This window comes from Schistocerca piceifrons, chromosome 3 (assembly GCF_021461385.2).
Source record: "Schistocerca piceifrons isolate TAMUIC-IGC-003096 chromosome 3, iqSchPice1.1, whole genome shotgun sequence".
Taxonomy (NCBI): Eukaryota; Metazoa; Arthropoda; class Insecta; order Orthoptera; family Acrididae; genus Schistocerca; species Schistocerca piceifrons.
Genome location: NC_060140.1, coordinates 219,548,399 through 219,569,233, shown reverse-complemented (window position 1 = coordinate 219,569,233; position 20,835 = coordinate 219,548,399). Strand labels below are relative to the sequence as shown.

Genomic DNA, 20,835 nt, shown 5'->3' with positions numbered 1-20,835 from the left:
TCCCCTCCCCCCCATGAACCATGGGCCTTGCCGCTGGAGGGGAGGCTTGCGTGCCTCAACGATACAGATGGCCGTACCGTAGGTGCAACCACAACGGAGGGTATCTGCTGAGAGGCCAGACAAACGTGTGGTTCCTGAAGAGGGGCAGCAGCCTTTTCAGTAGTCGCAGGGGCAACAGTCTGGATGATTCACTGATCTGGCCTTGCAACAACAACCAAAACGGCCTTGCTGTGCTGGTACTGCGAACAGCTGAAAGTAAGGGGAAACTACAGCCGTAATTTTTCCCAAGGGCATGCAGCTTTACTGTATGGTTAAATGATGATGGCGTCCTCTTGGGTAAAATATTCCGGAGGTAAAATAGTCCCCCATTCGGATCTCCGGGCGGGGACTACTCAAGAGGACGTCGTTATCAGGAGAAAGAAAACTGGCGTTCTATGGATCGGAGTGTGGAATGTGAGATCCCTTAATCGAGCAGGTAGGTTAGAAAATTTAAAAAGGAAAATGGATAGGTTAAAGTTAGATATAGTGGGAATTAGTGAAGTTCGGTGGCAGGAGGAACAAGACTTTTGGTCAGGTGAAAACAGGGTTATAAACACAAAATCATATAGGGGTAATGCAGGAGTAGATTTAATAATGAATAAAAAAAATAGGAGTGCGGATAAGCTACTACAAACAGCATAGTGAACGCATTATTGTGGCCAAGACAGATACGAAGCCCACGCCTACTACAGTAGTACAAGTTTATATGCCAACTAGCTCTGCAGATGAAGAAATTGATGAAATATATGATGAGATAAAAGAAATTATTCACATAGTGAAGGGAGACGAAAATTTAATAGTCATGGGTGACTGGAATTCGAGTGTAGGGAAAGCGAGAGAAGGAAACATAGTAGGTGAACATGGATTGGGGGTAGGAAATAAAAGAGGAAGCCGTCTGGTAGAATTTTGCACAGTGCATAACTTAATCATAGCTAACACTTGGTTTAAGAATAGTAAAAGAAGGTTGTATACATGGAAAAATCCCGGAGATACTAAAAGGTATCAGATAGATTATATAATGGTAAGACAGGGATTTAGGAACCAGGTTTTAAATTTTAGGACATTTCCAGGAGCAGATGTGGACTCCGACCACAATCTATTGGTTATGAACTGTAGATTAAAACTGAAGAAATTGCAAAAAGGTGGGAATTTAAGGAGATGGGACCTGGATAAACTGACTAAACCAGAGGTTGTGCAGAGTTTCAGGGAGAGCATAAGGGAACAACTGACAGCAGTGGGGGACAGAAGTACAGTAGAAGAAGAATGGGTAGCTCTGAGGGATGAAGTAGTGAAGGCAGCAGAGGATCAAGTAGGTAAAAAGACGAAGGCTAGTAGAAATCCTTGGGTAACAGAAGAAATATTGAATTTAATTGATGAAAGGAGGAAACATAAAAACGCAGTAAATGAAGCAGGCAAAAAGGAATACAAACGTCTCAAAAATGAGATCGACAGGAAGTGCAAAATGGCTAAGCAGGGATGGCTAGAGGACAAATGTAAGGATGTAGAGGCTTATCTCACTAGGGGTAAGATAGATACAGCCTACAGGAAAATTAAAGACACCTTTGGAGATGAGAGAACCACTTGTATGAACATCAAGAGCTCAGTTGGAAACCCAGTTCTAAGCAAAGAAGGGAAAGCAGAAAGGTGGAAGGAGTATATAGAGAGTCTATACAAGGGCGATGTACTTGAGGACAATATTATAGAAACGGAAGAGAATGAAGATGAAATGGGAGATATGATACTGCGTGAAGAGTTTTACAGAGCACTGAAAGACCTGAGCCGAAACAAGGCCCCGGGAGTAGACAACATTCCATTAGAACCACTGACTGCCTTGGGAGAGCCAGTCCTGACAAAACTCTACCATTTGGTGAGCAAGATGTATGAGACAGGCGAAATACCCTCAGACTTCAAGAAGAATATAATAATTCCAATCCCAAAGAAAGCAGGTGTTGACAGATGTGAAAATTACCGAACTATCAGTTTACTAAGTCACAGCTGCAAAATACTAACGAGAATTCTTTACAGACGAATGGAAAAACTGGTAGAAGCCGACCTCGGGGAAGATCAGTTTGGATTCCGTAGAAATATGGGAACACGTGAAGCAATACTGACCTTACGACTTATCTTCGAAGAAAGATTAAGGAAAGGCAAACCTACGTTTCTAGCATTTGTAGACTTAGAAAAAGCTTTTGACAATGTTGACTGGAATACTCTCTTTCAAATTCTAAAGGTGGCAGGGGTAAAATACAGGGAGCGAAAGGCTATTTACAATTTGTACAGAAACCAGATCGCAGTTATAAGAGTTGAGGGACATGAAAGGGAAGAAGCGGTTGGGAAGGGAGTAAGACATGGTTGTAGCCTCTCCCCGATGTTATTCAATCTGTATGTTGAGTAAGCAGTAAAGGAAACAAAAGAAAAGTTCTGAGTAGTTATTAAAATCCATGGAGAAGAAATAAAAACTTTGAGGTTCGGCGATGACATTGTAATTCTGTCAGAGACAGCAAAGGACTTGGAAGAGCAGTTGAACGGAATGGACAGTGTCTTGAAAGGAGGATATAAGATGAACATCAACAAAAGCAAAACAAGGATAATGGAATGTAGTCTAATTAAGTCGGGTGATGCTGAGGGAATTAGGTTAGGAAATGTGGCACTTAAAGTAGTAAAGGAGTTTTGCTATTTGGGGAGCAAAATAACTGATGATGGTCGAAGTAGAGAGGATATAAAATGTAGACTGACAATGGCAAGCGAAGCGTTTCTGAAGAAGAGAAATTTGTTAACATCGAGTATAGATTTAAGTGTCAGGACGTCGTTTCTGAAAATATTTGTATGGAGTGTAGCCATGTATGGAAGTGAAACATGGACAATAAATAGTTTGAACAGGAAGAAAATAGAAGGTTTCGAAATGTGGTGCTACAGAAGAATGCTGAAGATTAGGTGGGTAGATCACATAACTAATGAGAAGGTACTGAATAGAATTGGGGAGAACAGTTGTTTGTGGCACAACTTGACGAGAAGAAGGGACCGGTTGGTAGGACATGTTCTGAGGCATCAAGCGATCACAAATTTAGCATTGGAGGGCAGCGTGGAGGGTAAAAATCGTAGAGGGAGACCAAGAGATGAATACACGAAGCAGATTCAGAAGGATGTAGGTTGCAGTAAGTACTGGGAGATGAAGCTTGTACAGGATAGGGTAGCATGGAGAGTTGTATCAAACCAGTCTCAGGACTGACGACCACAACAACAACAACAACAACATGAATGGTCCGAGTGTGACCAAATGTTTATAATATTTCTTTATTTAAATATTGTTGTACTGTAAGAGTTTTCTTCAGGAAGTGGTCGAGGTGAGTCAAATCATGTCCGTAGAACTTAATAACGATATATTTTGTTGGGGACGGCCTTCAGCCAATGGAAAAATCGGACAGTTGGGGAAAACTATGCGAGTCCAGTGGAGACGGACTTTTTCGAATGAAGAGTTCTAGGGAGCGATTCTAACACTTTGATGTTCGTTCTGTGGTATCTGGTGATATTTGATCGAGTGGGTGGTACATTCTGGGCGGCGAATGCCTGCTGTCATTCTTCAACTTTTGGAATGACTTTCTATTTCTAAGAGATCTGACTGTGCGCCATAGCAGAACTAAATTTTTCTGCTTCTATAATTGAACTGAGGACAGATACTATGAGTTGCTATTCTTTGTATGGCTTGTGAAAATTTGCAAATCGTGGTGTTGAACTCTGAACAGTTTTGAGCTGGTGAATATTTCGTGTATTGTGATTACGGAATTGACTTAGTTTTCGTGTATCTTTGATTACAATTCAGTTTCAGAGTTGTGCTATCATTCTCAAGGGACTCTCGACGTAACTTTACTGCATTTGGTAAGGGTGTTTTCTTCCTTTATTTTAAGTAAATATCGTGGGATCATTTCCCGTTTGTATGAGTTGACCTTTCTTGAATTAACATTATTCAACATAATTCCCTGTCGTCTACATCAAGTACGGAAGTCAGAATAGAACCGTTGTTGATTTACGCATTTCACTTATTTTGTGTCTTTGTATATTTCAGTAACTCGCAATTGTAGCCAGGTGCACAGACCATTTGATTGCAGGATCACAGTTACAGATTATTTGCAGCGAATCAGCAGTGGGGCACAAGAGTAGACATGCGCGGCTCGACCCTATGTCTGCATTGAGCTATTCTTTTTAGACACAGCCGTGCACAGCCCAAGTACCTGAAGTACGAGTAGCCACAGAAAGACAACTGGTTCGTTCGTATGGGATGCTGTTTGGAAGAACTACACTAGAAGTAACCGTTAGGCAACTTTGCAAGGGGTAGCACGTGGCACCTCTTGTCGACCCTCCCTCCTTGCGGACATCTACGGACAATATGAACTACTCTTTGCGAGCGGTTTTTTCTTTTTTGGATTTATTGGCTTTCGGACCGTGCCCGTTCAGCTATCTCAATGTCAATTATGACGATACGGCCGTAAGAACAAGAAGTCCTTGAGCGGAATAAATATCCCACCCGGCCGGGAATCGAACCCGGGTCCCTTTGCTTAGCAATCCGCCGCGCTGGTAGCACAGCTACCGAGGCAGAAGAGCGGGCGTTTGAGCACAAGTAAATACGTGATATGCACAGTTGCAGTGCGGTGCAGGGCAGTGTTTATACAATACCAACGGCCGGTTGCTACACCAGAAAATCCATAGCACATCCACGTCTGATGCCATTGAATACCAATGCTCAACTCTAAAGAATAATGACGAAGCCCGGACAGAATTCGCCGACACCGGTGTGGCTCGTTATTGTTAACAGTAACGGTTCGAGAAACGGAATTAGTTCCCGATCGCGCGAAGGTAAATTTATCATTTTCATCCTTTTTCCTTTAATCCTGGTCTGAGTGTACTGAAAGCGCCTTTCATAGACCAAGAAAATTTGGCATAATTATTAGAATTTTTGCGTAGTTCTAACGTCGATTAGCTGGAGCGAATGCCAGACGTTAAATGTTTTGGGAATAACTCCAGTCTAGTTGAGTGCAGTCGCAAAATAGTCCACGAGATGTTTAGAAATTTAGACGTAGCTAGACATTAGGGCATGAACGTATAGAATTCATCATAAATGAACATGAATGTTCAGTAAAATACCTTGGCTGTATACAGGGTGTTACAAGAAGGTACGGCCAAACTTTCAGCAAACATTCCTCACACATAAATAAAGAAAAGATGTTATGTGGACATGTGTCCGGAAACGCTTAATTTCCATGTTAGAGCTCATTTTAGTTTCGTCCACCTACGCTCAATGGAGCACGTTATCATGATTTCATACGGGATACTCTACCTGTCCTGCTAGAACATGTGCCTTTACAAGTACGACACAACATGTGGTTCATGCACGATGGAGCTCCTGCACATTTCAGTCGAATTGTTCGTACGCTTCCAACAACAGATTCGGTGACCGATGGATTGGTAGAGGCGGACCAATTCCATGGCCTCCACGCTCTCCTGACCTCAACCCTCTTGACTTTCATTTATGGGGGCATTTGAAAGCTCTTGTCTACGCAACCCCGGTACCAAATGTAGAGACTCTTCGTGCTCGTATAGTGGACGGCTGTGATACAATACGCCATTCTCCAGGGCTGTATCAACGCATCAGGGATTCCATGCGACGGAGGGTGGATGCATGTATCCTCTCTAACGGAGGACACTTTGAACATTTCCTGTAACAAAGTGTTTGAAGTCACGCTGGTACGTTCTGTTGCTGTGTGTTTCCATTCCATGATTAATGTGATTTGAAGAGAAGTAATGAAATGAGCTCTGACATGGAAAGCAAGCGTTTCCGGACACATGTCCACGTAACATTTTCTTTCTTTGTGTGTGAGGAATGTTTCCTGAAAGTTTGGCCGTACCTTTTTGTAACACCCTGTATAGGCACCGAACATTAATAAAGGAGGAAACAGTTCTTTGTTTTCTAAATGATAGCTACAGTCTTAATTGGGAAGTTCCTTTTGATGTTTTTACTTCTGACAAATTGTCCCATAAATATTGATTTCTCATAATTCATTTTCCCAGTTGCTAAACGTCAAGCCTATTTTTAATTTCATTGGCTGTGTTTAAACACGACCTTAAACGTTCCTTAAAGTTCAGCGCTGCTTCTGTCGAAACCACCCAAACTGAATTAGTATAGCGCAGTTATAATTTGTTTGGAGTTATAATACATAGAGCAAAGCTCAAAGTCAGTGATTAATAATATAACAAAAAAACAGCAACTGAACTCGCACTGCACCATTTCAGCGAATTTATATTTAAATAAACGTCAATAAATATCTGAGTTGCCTAATTTGTTGCAGGTGATGAAAGACACGAAGTTTACTTATCATACTGCAGTTTTTTTTTTTTTAAAGGAAAGCATCTGAATTTTAAATGCTACATCACCACAACTGTATTACCATTACCTCTGGAACTGTGCGCTCCGAGAAATACACAAAGCGCAACTGCTTTATTTGTAACTAATCATTCGTACGTGGCCATTGTCTCCACCTGAAAGCTTAGGAAACAAAAATTTGCCTACACTCTCATAATGGAATGAAAAGATACTTTTTTCCCTTGCATGTTCTCAGAAATCTTCTTCCTATACATATAAAAGTGTAAATATAATTTTTATCAACGAAGAACAGTTCCACACAAATTCCTCGGACATTGTGATTAAAATTCTTCTGGGTATTATGCCGCGTCATTGCTAAAAACTAATAATAATAAACTAAAACCAACGTTTCGGCCGAATTGCAACGGCCTTCCTCAGGGCACGGCCAGTCGTGTGTTTGAACACAACAACAGCATTCAGAAATGGGTGAACCACATCACACGAATCATTCATCATGCCGCTAACTTGTCGATATCAAAGTCCTCAAGTCATCGCGCGGCTCTTTGGCGGTTCAAGTACCGCCCAACAGCAGAGAACATCAAAGCATTTCGAGTCGCAAGGGCCAAGGCTCTACGCGTAATTTAGAAGGGCAAGAAAAGGTCATAGCAAGCGTTCCTCTACTCCATCAAATGTTCCATTTGGTCTATAAAAGTATGGGAAGCCATCAGGAGTGTTTCGGGTAAACAGTCATTTACCTATAGCAACGGTGCTGAACGAGGGATGTCTCCAAACAACGCCCGGAGACATCTCTCAGGCGATGACCTACCATTTTGCAGCTACTACTGCCGATGCCAGACAGGATTCGGCATTTCGCTGCTACCGTGCACCTGCAGAGAGGGACAAGTTGGACTTCAGATACCACGTTTCTGCGTCTTACAACCACCCTTTCTCCACGTGGGAGCTGGAATCGACTGTCAGACTCGTGATACTGCACCCGGTCACGACCAAATCCGGTACTTCGGTGCTTCGATATTTGCTAACAGTGTCAAGGGAAATCTTCCAAGAATATTCTGATATGGCAGACAGGCCAGTTTCCCAACTTGTGGAGAGAAGCTATTCTGATACCTCTCCTCAAACCAGGAAAGAACCGCGTATGTCACTGTAGTTACCAGAGCGCCGCCTTAACGAGCTGTGTAGGAAAGACCCTGAAGCGAATGGGTAACCGTCGTCTGGTCTGGTCGTTAGAGACAAGGCAACTCCTTAGCCGCTCTGAGTGTGGATACAGGAGATTTCGGCCCACTGTCGACAATCTGACCCTATTAGGGGCGGCTATTCTGCAGGCTTTGCTATGCAAATGTCTGGGGGTATTCTCTGTGATTAAGGCGTACGACAATACAGTATTCTCGTGCGACTCCGTCAACGAGGCTTTCGTGGGCAGCCGGTCCTTGAGGTACAGTAATAAAATTACTCAATTACGGAAAACAAAAGGATGACGTCGTCGTCGTAGTAGTAGTAGTAGTAGTAGTAGTAGTCGGAGCAGCACTAGAACCTTTTCATTAAAGCGATTCAAGCACATCAAGCAGCCCAAGAAACCGTCATATAAGAAAGGTAGCAGGAAAGATGCCACTACTCACTGGAGAGTAAGTGTAATGGTTTCTGTGAGTAGGTTGTTCAGTGGTATACTAAAGAACAGACTGGAGAATGTTGCGCATGTCCTTGTATCTCAGGAACAGTAGGGTTTTAGAGCTGGGAAAAGCTGTGTTGATAACATCTTTTGTGTGCACCAGATGTGTCAAAATTATCGCCGACTATCACGATCTCCGTTTGGTGTTTGTTGAATCAGAAGAGCCTATGATTCTGTGTCTAGGAAGCTGCTATGAACAGCACTGGAAAATGTTTGAGTGGCTGATGCATTAATAGATCTGTGAAAAGTACGTACCACCGCGAAGTTTGGTGGTAAGGTACCGGAAAGTTTTAATACAAGTACAAGATTAAGACAACCATGTTCTGTGTCACCTACCTTCTTTAAGACGTATTTAGAAGTTTTTATTGGTTACCGGGATAGACAGTTCTGGCTGTGGCAGTACAGCATCAACGTTTACATTCATCTATGCCTTCTGACTCTCGATAAGGGTGATGACACGTATCAAATGTGGAAATTAATAGATGCTAATAAACAATGTAGACAGTCAATGTGGACAGAACTGAGTACCTTTTTGTTGGGAGTGTGCAAGGTGAGGATTTGGTTTTTGAGTTTGGCCGGGTAAGAAACGCGGAAGTGTTCAAATATCTTTGTTCACTATTCGATAAGACTAACTAGTATGAAGTGAACATATCCCACTGGACAAGTCAATCGGGGGTAGGTATTAATCGCTAAATAGTATCTTTTGGAGTCTGTAAGTATTCGTTGCGCTGAGGTTTAAAGAATTCTGAAATGTGGCTCAGAGTGTAGGACACTGAAGACATTGAACGAGACAAGAAGGGAGAAAACAGACAGTCGGAATGGTCGGGCTATGGCGGAGCATGAGGACGACTCGCTTGGATCGACTGAGGAATGGATATGTAAGAAAGACTGATGCCCTGGAACCTGTCCAGATGGGACTGATGCTCGAGCACCGTGATGGTATGAACATGTCCGACTGATGGAGGAACAACCATAACGGCAGTGGGCAGCGTTTGCTCAACTCTTCTCTGGCGGGGAGGAACAGCCCAGAGAGGACGCGGGCAAAGTGCAGAGGAACTAAAGCCAAAACCATGGGAAGGAGGTGTGTGTCAGAAAAGAAAGGGCAAGATAGAAATTTGTGGCGCCTGCGAACAGACAGCTGCTGATAAATGGAACCGCCTGCTAAAGTAAGGAAGCAAAAATTATGCTTTCTGACAGTACCCACCGACAAGAGGTGTGACAAATATTGCATCATCTAACGCAGTCATCCACGTCTTAGCAGGCATTTCTGTAGAGTATCTGAATAAAAAGAAATGATTGTATGACGTTTTTGGCTGGGAGACATCTGACGTTCTGGCCATTGGTGCAACTCTTTCTATTTGACTCCATATCGACGTCTCGTCAGTGAAGATATAAAATAATGACATTTTAATGACAAAGTATATCATGTGCATTAACACTGTATTAGCTGCACTCAGTACCGATCTCAAACAAAAAGAATCATACAGGCAATCTTAAGGAGAATAATAATCTCGACAGCTTTATCAATGAAGTTTACCTCAGATCAAATGTTTAAACAGCACCAAAGGATAATCAGCACATTTAATCGATAAGAGCTTTTGACTTCCATATGATATCCACAACTGAATGAACGTCAAAGACAAAGAAATAAGACCTTATGAAGTTCTATAGAAAGGTCTTAGAAATAGAATTGGCCCGTACGGCCAAGTCTCATTTAAGCGGGCGTTCAAAAAGAAACGAGCCGGAGGCGTAATTACAGAAATTAGAACCTGTATGTTAGAAGTATTGACCTTGGCTGTTTCGACACTTCTCCCACTGTGACAAGGTGGTGAATGGCTGTCTCATAAAATTCCAGGGGCTGCGTTGTTAACCAGTTCCGCATGTACAGCTGGACGTTGTCATCCGAGGTGAATCGTTTGCCTCTCAGAGCCTTTTTAAGGGGACCAAAAACGGCATAATCAGAGGGAGGGAGGTCCGGACTACTCCAATTTGAATTTCTGCAGGAGTGCTGCGGCTGTGTTTGCCGTATGAGGCTTTGCATTGTCGTGAGCAGAATGACCCCCATGGGTGAGATTGCCTGGTCCTTTGGATTTGATTGCTTGGCGAAGGGTGGTCAAGGCTTGCGAGTAACGCTGGGCATTCACTGTTGTCCCGTGCTGCAGGAAGTGAATCAGAAGGGGGGCCATCTTGGTCAAAGAAGACTGTCAGCATAGGGGCAAACGATTCACCTCAGACAATTACGTCCAGCTGTAGATGCGGAACTGGTTAACATCGCAGTCCCGGGAATTTTATGAGACAGCCATTCACGGTCTTGTGTCACAGTGGGACAAGTGTCTCAACAGCCAGGGTCGATACTTCTAAGATACAGGTACTGGTTTCTGTGATTATTCCTCCGGCTCGTTTCTTTATGAACGCCCCTTATAGTTAATATTACTGACAACAATGCTGAATAGAATTACAGAACTCAAACCAACATTTCGACTGTCTTTGCAGCTGTCCTTTTCAGATGGTCGTCATAACGCTCAAAAAGGTTTCATTGAAACTGTCACTAGCCCTGGATGGATCGAGTTGTAACACATGAACCAGATTCAAGGGTGTGACCGTTTGGTGGCCAGCTATTGCTCCCAGTGTTGCCAGACAAGACGCGACGCAAGAGCTAACGGCTCTTGCAATGCTTCACCTCAGAACAAACCAGCTGACGAAACAGTTCTACATGCCATACTACCTAGATGGAGAAGAAATCAGAATGCTCGTATCACAATGACACTACTTGTGGCGTGTTAGCACTTACGTGACTATTTTACGACTTCCGTTTCGTTCCGCAGTGATAAGTTTCAAATTGCTCCCCAGCAGGGATCTAGCAGGTTATTAGAGAAATTTCCTTGCGCTCCGCAGGAAGGCAAAAAACAGCGGAGCTTGTGCGCAGCATCAAGGCAAGAGGCGTGTAGAAACGTTTTGAGCTCTGGAAGGATTGAATGTAGATGCATGTGGATTGTAATGTCTCATAACATTAAAGCGATCATCTCTAACTGATCGTACTTAGTAAGAACGCAAAATTGCAGTATTAGCATCATTCACTGGGTGTTAACTCTTACATGACATTTTCGGCGTTGGGGCATGAAGATCTCTGTAATTAGCTACGCGTTCACTGCAGCTGGGTTGGCCGCGAAATCTGAAACTTGTTGTAAGAACAATTTCAAAATCTAAAGATACTCACGGACCAATTCAACACAAATCGTAACCTAAGTGACGTCAACTGTTTTCTATTGCGTCGAAGCAGAACGCAACAGATGTGGGAGACTGCTGAGCTATGTCGGGCCTGGCTCTCTAGCGGTAAAGTGTATGACTGGGAACCGAGGGATCGCGGGATCGAATCCCGGTCGGGCCTTGGTTTTCTCAGTTTGCGTTTTAACCTAGCCGTCACCTCCCAACGGTGTGAGAAGTCTTTAAATCGGCACGTGGTTCGGATTTTACGTTAAACTATAGATTCCCTTTTCCCATTTATATAAATGGGATTGGTTAGGGATACACAAGATGCCGATGTGGCGTCCAATAGAAAGACTTGCACCAGGCCAGTGAGCCACACGAAATAATAATAATAATGCTGATGACAATGATGTAAATGTTAATAATAATAATAATAATAATATTAATAATAATAAGCGAACGAATGAAAGAGTACTGCAAGGATAGAAAGAACAAGTAGTCATAAATGCTTCGCGTGGTCTGAGAAAGGCCTGTAACGTGTGTAATAATAATAGTAATAATAATAATAATAATAATAATAATAATAATAATAATAAAATTATTAAGAAGAGCTTAGTTCAACACAGAGGTACCAGCCGCAACAGCAAGGAACCATCTTCCTTCGTCACTTTGGAAGACACATGGTAAACGAAGAGCACTGTGTGTGGAAAGTTACTGGAGGAAAATTAGAGTGCTCCAGGTTGCAGACGCGTGTTCGCTACAGTTAACTTCTAGGAACTGATACACTTACTGCTTGTATCCCAGAATGCGAATCCAAATCTTTCATGTAGCGTGCAATCTAATTCCAATACAAACACGAATAGAATGAAGAAAACCAACGGGAGCTTACGTTACAAAGGATGTCTCATGCACCTCTCTCTCCATATTTGAAAGCTATCATACTGCATCAATTCTGCAGTTTTACTGACAGCCCGCAAAATAATTCGGGTCCAACACCACCCCCCTCCCCTCGGTTTTAGAAGGTATTTACATTTTTCAGTAACCCCGTGTGAAGTTGCTAGTCTCGCATCGGACGCCTCCCTAGGTTGCACATAGGAGAATGCTCTCTCTAGGTATGGGGGATAACGGGGAATTTAAAATTAGCAGCTGCTACCTTGTAGTTGCTTATTGTCTTATCAACGGCTAAAGGAAGACAACCTTTAGTAAAAATGACCAGGTCCTCCAGGCTGGGACGCGATGTGATGGACCAGCTCCTCCTCCTCCTCCGTCGGGGGAAAAAAAGTTAAGAGAGCCAAGACAATAAAGCCGGGCTAACGCCAATTCTCCAAATATTTCATTACTGGTGAACCAAGATATTGTCTGTATCCTATAACGCTTAGTACACTGACTTCACGTTCCTAATACAATCACGTATGTGTATGGAATCAGCGTTTATCGTTTCGACATTCTTGGACGCAATTATCTCTTGTTACATAGCCTCTTATTATATCTGGAATACTTTCTCGCTCATTATCGCCAGAAATTGTCATAACTGATGACGTGTATAGCACAAACAGTGCCCAATACGGGAATCGGCAAAAAGCCGTGAATAACGAGTATAATGGGCAGGGGCACTACGAATATAGTGCGGGACGTTAAGTTGGGAATGTGGGTCTCACGGGAGGCGTGTCAGAGAGAAGTTCCTGCAGTCCCACTATCCTCTGTGTCCTCGGTGGCTCAGAAGTATAGAGCCTCTGCCATTTAAGCAGGAGATCCCGGGTTCGAGGCCCGGTCAGGTCACACATTTTCAACTGTCCCCGTTGAAGTATATCAACGCCTGTATGCGGCTAGGAGTATTCATTTTATTATAATGACCTTTGGTTGTCATCAGGTGCACCCTTACAGTACAGTGATACGTCGACGGTATTCTAACAACCAGTTCTGTTGCCCTTCATGGCAGACGTACTTCAGCAAGATAGTTCCAGCTCGTACACGGTGAGAGCTTCTACTGCTCGTGTTGGAGCTTTTCAAACGCTGCCTTGGCCAGCAAGTTTGCCGAATCTCTCACCAGTTGAGAACTTTTGTAAATTTACAGGTAGGGCCCTACAAACAGCTCGGTATTTCAATGATCTAACGCACTATTTGCATAATTTTGCACAGTATCCCTCAGGAGGACATCCAGAAACTACCAATTAATATCAAGCCGAAAAACTGCTTGCATAAGGGCCAGAGGTGAACGAACGCGCTATTGACTTGCTCAGTTCGCCAATCTACTTCTCTTGAATAAATCAAACAAGATTTCTGGAATTATGTTAGTTTGTACATGTACATCAGATCTGCAGATTTCAGCCCTTTACGGATAATTCCTTTTGGTGCGTCGCTTCTTTTGTCTTAGAGTGTATTCGAAAACTGTTTGCCTCATTTACTGTGTACTTCCACCCTAAGTGTTTTCGCTATTGTGATGTACCTTCTAAATATCCATTTGCGTCTTTTAGACATGCTCACCATAGGTGTAGGTCTCGTCGAGGATGGCGACCTTTGACTTGAAGAACCTGGCGATGAGGACGCTGATGGCCATGCGCATGAAGTAGTGGAACTCGAGCGTGAGGTAGAGCGTGAGCACGAGCAGCGCCACGCCCCCCAGCACGTAGCACAGCACCAGCATGGCGGAGTCCTCGGCTGCCGGCTGCAGGCTACCAGGCCATCACGTCAGCACTCCGGTGCGCTCCTGCGGGCACACACAGTCAGCATTCTGAGTGTCTACCCGGTCTAAACAGTCCCACTCTTACATAGGCTTTTGAACAATCACCTCATTGTTGAAAGAACCATATTTAGGTATTAAAGATTATTTCACTACGTACAAAATTAAACAGATAACGCGTCAGCCTCAGTTGCAAATAGAAACCAATCTTTACCTAGGTTTCAGCCAAAATAATTTGGCCTTCTTCAGAAGCTGTTGACACTAAACTGTTACATGCCAAAGTTTGGGCATGCTAACCAAACCGGAAACCAGCAGCAATGGGAACGAAACTCAAAAAATTGGAGAAACTAAAAGCAGATGGAAAGGTTAAAAAACCACTATAGAAAGTGGTGGGTTGGCCCAAAAAGAGCTTCAAATGACTGACGTCGTCTCACTGGCACTAATAAACTCGAGAACGCGATCGGCTGAGCGAGTGTCATCTGTTAAAATGGACGATATTTCAGGCGACAGCTGTAGACGGGCGCGTAACGGAGTAAAATAGGGGCACTCAAGTAAAAGGTGTCTTACCGTCCACAGCTGAGAGCAGTGGGGACAGAGTGGGGCAGGATCGCCGCTTAAAAGATGTCGATGGCTAAAAAGACAGTGCCGTATCCGGAGTCTAGTTAAAATTACCTCCTCCCGACGACGCGTTCGGGAGGAAGAGGTCCAAGCACAGGGAAGATCTTTCACGTCCCGCAATTTATTATGGGGTAGTGTCGACCAATCTGCATGCCATAAAAGAACAACACGACGACATAAAACACTCCGTAGATCGGCGAAGGGAATCGTGCGAATAGCTGGCCGAAGAAGAGAGACTGCAGCCTTGGCCGCTATATCGGCCGCCTCATTTCCACAGATACCAACGTGTCCTGGGATCCAGAGGAACGTCACCAAGACGCCCCAAAGTGGAGCAAGTGGAGGCAGTCTGAATCCGATGGACCAGGGGGTGGACAGGGTAGAGAGCTTTGAGACTGAGGAGAGAGCTGAGAGAATCTGAACAGATAACATACTGTATCCGCTGATGGCGACGGATGTATTGGACAGCCTGGAGAACAGCGTAAAGCTCCGCAGTATAAACCGAACACTGGTCGGGAAGCCGAAATCGATTTGGGGTGTCGCCAACAATATACGCACTCCCTACACCAAACGATGTTTTTGAGCCGCCAGTGTAAATAAATGTGGCTTCCTTCATTTGTGCACAGAGCAGAAAATACCCGATGATAAACAAGTGAAGGGGTACCATCCTTGGGAAACAAAGGTCACGGAGCAGGCAGGTCCGGGGACGAATCCAAGATGGTGCTGTGCCCCAAGCTGTCAAGAAAATTTTAGGAAAACGGAAGGAAAGAGAATGGAGTAGTTGACGGAAGCGGACTCCCGGTGGTAGTAGGGAGGAAGGACGGCCTGCATACACTAAATCCAAGGAGGCGTCGAAAAAAATGTCATGGGCCGGATTAGCAGGCATGGAAGACAAATGGCTAGCATAACGACTTAGGACAGCTCGCCGATTGGACAGCGGAGGTTCAGCAGTCTCAGCATAAAGGCTTTCCACAGGGCTGGTGTAAAAAGCTCCAGACACTAAACGTAATCCACGGTGGTGGGTAGAGTCGAGACGCTGAAGAATAGACGGCCGAGCAGGAGTAAACTATGCTTCCATAATCCAATTTCGAGCGCACTAAGGCGCGATAGAGGCGGAGAAGGACGACTCGGTCCGTTCCCCAGGAGGTACCATTCAGGACACGGAGGGTGTTGAGCGATCGCAGACAGCGAGCCGAAAGATAGGAAACGTAGAAGGACCAACACAGTTTTCTGTCAAACATAAGACCCAAGAATTTAGCGACGTCCGAAAACGGAAGGTTGACAGGTCCTAGATGTAAGGAAGGTGGAAGAAACTCCGTACGACGCCAAAAATTAATACAAACGGTCTTACTGGGAGAAAAGCGGAAGCCTGTTTCGATGCTGCAAGAGTGGAGGCGGTCGAGACAGCCTTGAAGACGTCTTTCAATAAGGCTGGTCCGTTGAGAGCTGTAGTAGATCGCAAAATCGTCCACAAAGAGGGAGCCCGAGACATCAGGAAGGAGACAATCCATAATTGGATTAATGGCGATGGCAAACAGTACAACACTTAGCACGCAGCCCTGGGGTACCCTGTTTTCTTGGGAGAAAGTACGGGAGAGAGTAGTGTTTACCCGCATTCGCCAAGAAAAAGGGGGCAACCGACCGCGAAAGCCCCAAGAGAACAGTGTGCGGAGGATGCCTGTCCTCCAACAGGTATCGTATGATCTCTCCAGATCAAAAAATATTGCTACTGTTTGGCGTTTCCGGAGAAAATTGTTCATGATATAAGTGGAGAGAGCAACAAGATGGTCAACTGCAGAACGATGCTTTCGGAAAGCGCATTGGGCAGTCGTTAAAAGACTGCGGGACTCCAGCCACCAGGCTAAACGGCAATTCACCATACGCTCCAAAACCTTACATACACTACTCTTGAGAGAAATGGGGCGATAGCTAGAGGGGAGATGTTTGTCCTTGCCAGGTTTCAGAACAGGAACGACGATAACTTCCCGCCACCGTTTGGGAAAAGTACTGTCGGTCCAAATTCGATTATAAAGGCGAAGGAGGTAACGCAGACTATGGGTTGATAAATGCAGCAACATTTGGACGTGGATACCAACCGGTCCTGGGGCGGAGGAGCGAGAAGAAGAGAGTGCATGTTGGAGTTCCCGCGTGGAGAAAACAATATTGTAGCTTTCGCGATTTTGAGAGCAGAAAGCAAGAGGTCGCACTTCCGCTGCACGTTTCTTCGGGAGAAACGCTGGCGGGTAATTTGAAGAGCTCGAAATCTCAGCAAAGTGTTGACCCAATGAGTTAGAAATTGCGACGGGGTCCACTAATGTATCATGCGCGACAGTGAGCCCAGAGACCGGGGAGAAACTAGGCGCGCCTGATAACCGTCGAATCGGACTCCAAACTTCCGAGGAGGGAGTGAAGGTGTTAAATGAGCTAATAAAGAATTTCCAGCTTGCCTTCTTGCTATCGCGGATGACACGACGGCATCGCGCACGGAACTACTTATAGCGGATACATTTGGCCAATGTAGGATGGTGTCTGAAAACGCGAATAGCACGTCGCCGCTCACGTATTGCGTCACGGCACGCCTTGTTCCACCAAGGAACTGGGGGGCGCCTGGGCAATTCGGAGGTGCGAGGTATTGAACGTTCCGCAGCTGTAAGAATAACGTTTGTAATATGAGTGACCTCATCGTCGATGCTAGGAACGTGACTGTCATCGAATGTCGCTGGAGACGAAAAAAGTGTCCAATTGGCTTGGGCAAACTTCCAGCGTCTCGGGCGCATATATGGCAGTTGAGGCTGCAATCGAAGGACACATGGAAAGTGGTCACTCGAGTGTGTATCAGCAAGGGCGAACCATTCGAAGCGCCGAGCTAGCGGAACAGTACCGACCGAAAGGTCCAAATGAGAGAAATTTGTCGTGGAGGCAGACAAAAATATAGGGACCCCAGTGTTGAGGCAAACTAGATCCGCTTGGTGGAAGACGTCTAGCGATAGTGAGCCACGCGGACAAGGATGTGGAGATCCCCAAAGCGGGTGGCGGGCATTGAAGTCTCCAACCAACAAATAGGAGGGTGGAAGCTGACCAAGAAGATGAAGGAGATCAGCTCGTGCCATTGATGTGGACGATGGAATGTATACAGTACGAAGAGAGAAGGTGTATCCAGAAAGGGAATGACGGACAGCGACTGCTTGGAAGGAAGTGTTTATGGGGATTGGGTGATAATGGAGAGTATTATGGAGAAGGATCATGAGTCCTCCATGTGCTGGAGTACCTTCGACAGAGGGGAGATCAAATCGGACTGACTGAAAATGGGGGAAGACAAAGCGGTCGTGGGGACGCAGCTTTGTTTCCTGAAGACAGAAGGTGACTGGCGAGTAGGATCGTAAGAGGATCGTCAATTCAACCCGATTGGCTCCAATTCCGCGGATATTCCAATGGATAATGGACATAGGGTGGACAGAAAATGGAAGAATGTGACCAAACTTGCGACCGACAGCATGGAACGGCATTCAGTCGAAGGCAGAAGATACTGATCCATAGGTTGTTCAGGAGCAGCTCCTGCCACCAGCCATCGGCCGGTTGATCGGCCGCCAGCAGTGCACTTCGGCGACACAGAAGACGGCCGAGGGCGGTTACCGCCAGGTGGTGCTGTAGATGAGACACGCCGTGGCGGAGAAGGAGAGGAACTGGGTTTCTTATTAGCCTTCTTGGAAACGATGTTTAGATGAAGGAAGAACAGATGGTTGTGAAGTTGGGGTACATAAAAAATCTTCACGAGTATGCTCTTTTTTGGAAGTCCGGGTGTCTAACTTTTGGGATCGAGATTTATCAGAACCCGATGAAGGGTGAGCCATAGATGAAGCAGGCTAAAGTGGGGAGGTTGAACGGGCGATCTTTGCGCTGGCCGATCTGACGACCGTGCCACTAAAGGTGAGATCACAAGTCTGCGTGGCCGCCTCCTTTGTTGGCCGAGGAGAGGCAAGGACAGTGCTGTATTTTCCTGTCTGAGGCACAGTGGGCTTTCGGCTGGCGAATAATTTTCGAGCAGCAAAGGTCGACAACTTTTCCTTCACTCTGATTTCCTGAATGAGCTTTTCGTCTTTAAAAATGGGGCAATCTCGAGAGGAAGCAGCGTGGTCACCCATACAGTTGATGCAACGAGGGGATGGAGGTGGACAAGCACCCTCATGGGTATCCTTGCCACACGTAACACATTTGGCCAGATTGGAACAGGACTGGCTGGTGTGATTGAACCGCTGACACCGATAGCAACGCGTAGGGTTTGGGACGTAAGGGCGAACGGAAATTATCTGATAGCCCGCTTTGATTTTCGATGGGAGTTGAACTTTGTCAACTGTCAAGAAGACAGTACGGGTTGGAATGATGTTCGTGTCAACCCGTTTCATGACTATGAACAGCCATTACGCCCTGGTCAGACAGGTAGTGTTGAATTTCCTCGTCGGACAATCCGTCGAGGGAGCGAGTATAAACGACTCCACGTAAGGAATTTAAGGTGCGGTGCACTTCCACCTGGACAGGGAAGGTGTGGAGCAGTGAAGTACGCAGCAATTTTTGTGCCTGGAGGGCACAGACTGTTTCTAACAACAAGGTGCCATTCCGTAATCTGGAACAAGATTTTACAGGACCTGCAATTGCGTCGACACCATTCTGAATAATGAAAGGTTTGACCGTGGAGAAGTCGTGATCTTCGTCAGACTGAGAAACAAGGAACTGTGGCAACGATGGAAGAACTGTCTGTGGCTGAGACTCAGTGAACTTACGCTTGTGAGCAGACATAGTGGAAGATGAGGAAACCATTGCGGAAGAATCCCCCATGATTACCGGCGTCTCCGATGGCGCGCTCCTCCCTTGTGGGGGCCCTCTGAGGGCACTCTCGCCTTAGGTGATTGTTCACACCTCAGGTCACACCTCAGGTCATACCTCCCGAGAAACGGACGGAGGGACTAATCGGCACTTTCGGAAGGTATCAGCTCGGGTAATCACCCCTCCCTGGGCCTGGCCGTTACCAGGGGGTACGTACATGTCCTACCTGTCTACCCGGGGCGGGGAATTACGCGTTACCCCGTCACTGGCTATGCATGAAAATGCATGGGTCGGCCTTCAGACATGCACAGGGAGGAAGCAAGGAAAGGGAAAGCAAGGAAAGGGAAAGCAAGGAAAGGGAAAGCAAGGAAAGGGAAAGCAAGGAAAGGGAAAGCAAGGAAAGGGAAAGCAAGGAAAGGGAAAGCAAGGAAAGGGAAAGCAAGGAAAGGGAAAGCAAGGAAAGGGAAAGCAAGGAAAGGGAAAGGAAGGAAAGGGAAAGGAAGGAAAGGGAAAGGAAGGAAAGGGAAAGGAAGGAAAGGGAAAGGAAGGAAAGGGAAAGGAAGGAAAGGGAAAGGAAGGAAAGGGAAAGGAAGGAAAGGGAAAGGAAGGAAAGGGAAAGGAAGGAAAGGGAAAGGAAGGAAAGGGAAAGGAAGGAAAGGGAAAGGAAGGAAAGGGAAAGGAAGGAAAGGGAAAGGAAGGAAGAGAGGTCTCAAACGCCACAGCGGAGAAAAGAATAAAGAGAAGAGGTAAGGAAAAGAGAAGGACAAAGGAAGGATGAAGCCATCCAAGCAGAGAAGGCGAAGAATGTGTTACATTTACGAGGGTCTGTCTCCGGACATAGGCACAAACCATACTCCCAGAGGGGGAGAAAGGGAAGGAAAGAGCCAGAGGTGAGGGGAGGGGGGGGGGCGAAGATGGATAGGGAAGGAAGCGGAAAAGGAAGGAGGGCCACATTAGGTCGGGGTCCCATGCTCGCTACGCACGTATCCACAAAAGAGTTGTGGACCCCCTGGGGGGAAAGTTTGGCCATGTCAAGTATAAACCATAGCACCGTAGCACCCAGTCATAATTTTACATTACTTAGCTGAAGCCGGCCGGTGTGGCCGAGCGATTCTGGGTTGGTTGGTTGGTTGTTTGTTTGAGGTTAAAGGGACCAAACAGCAAGGTCATCAGTCCCTTGTTGCAAATAGACTCCATTCTGCGAACGGGACATCTCAGAAAAGTCAGAACAATAAAACGGAAAAAGGGGAAACGTAAAAGGGCAGTCACGTTGTCATTAGTAAAAACAAATGAGGGAAGTTGGCAAGAGAACGAACCCAACACTATGCTGAAGCAGCATAGGCAAGACCACCTGTGACTTAAAAGGTACAACTGCTATAATGCAGAAAGTACGTATGGGAATAGAAAAACTAACCAAGCCTTAAAAAGAAGGGG

General features: G+C 45.5%; 1 protein-coding gene across 1 annotated transcript in view; it reads right to left on the bottom strand.

Annotated features, from left to right (window-relative positions):
• LOC124789495 (protein THEM6-like) overlaps nucleotides 1-20,835 on the bottom strand; it is a 206,225-nt gene that overhangs the window by 98,418 nt on the left and 86,972 nt on the right. The window contains exon 2 of the mRNA XM_047256876.1: nucleotides 13,770-13,992. Coding sequence (XP_047112832.1) covers nucleotides 13,770-13,929 — 160 coding nt within the window. The 5' untranslated portion in view covers nucleotides 13,930-13,992. The remainder of the gene's footprint in view (nucleotides 1-13,769; nucleotides 13,993-20,835) is intronic.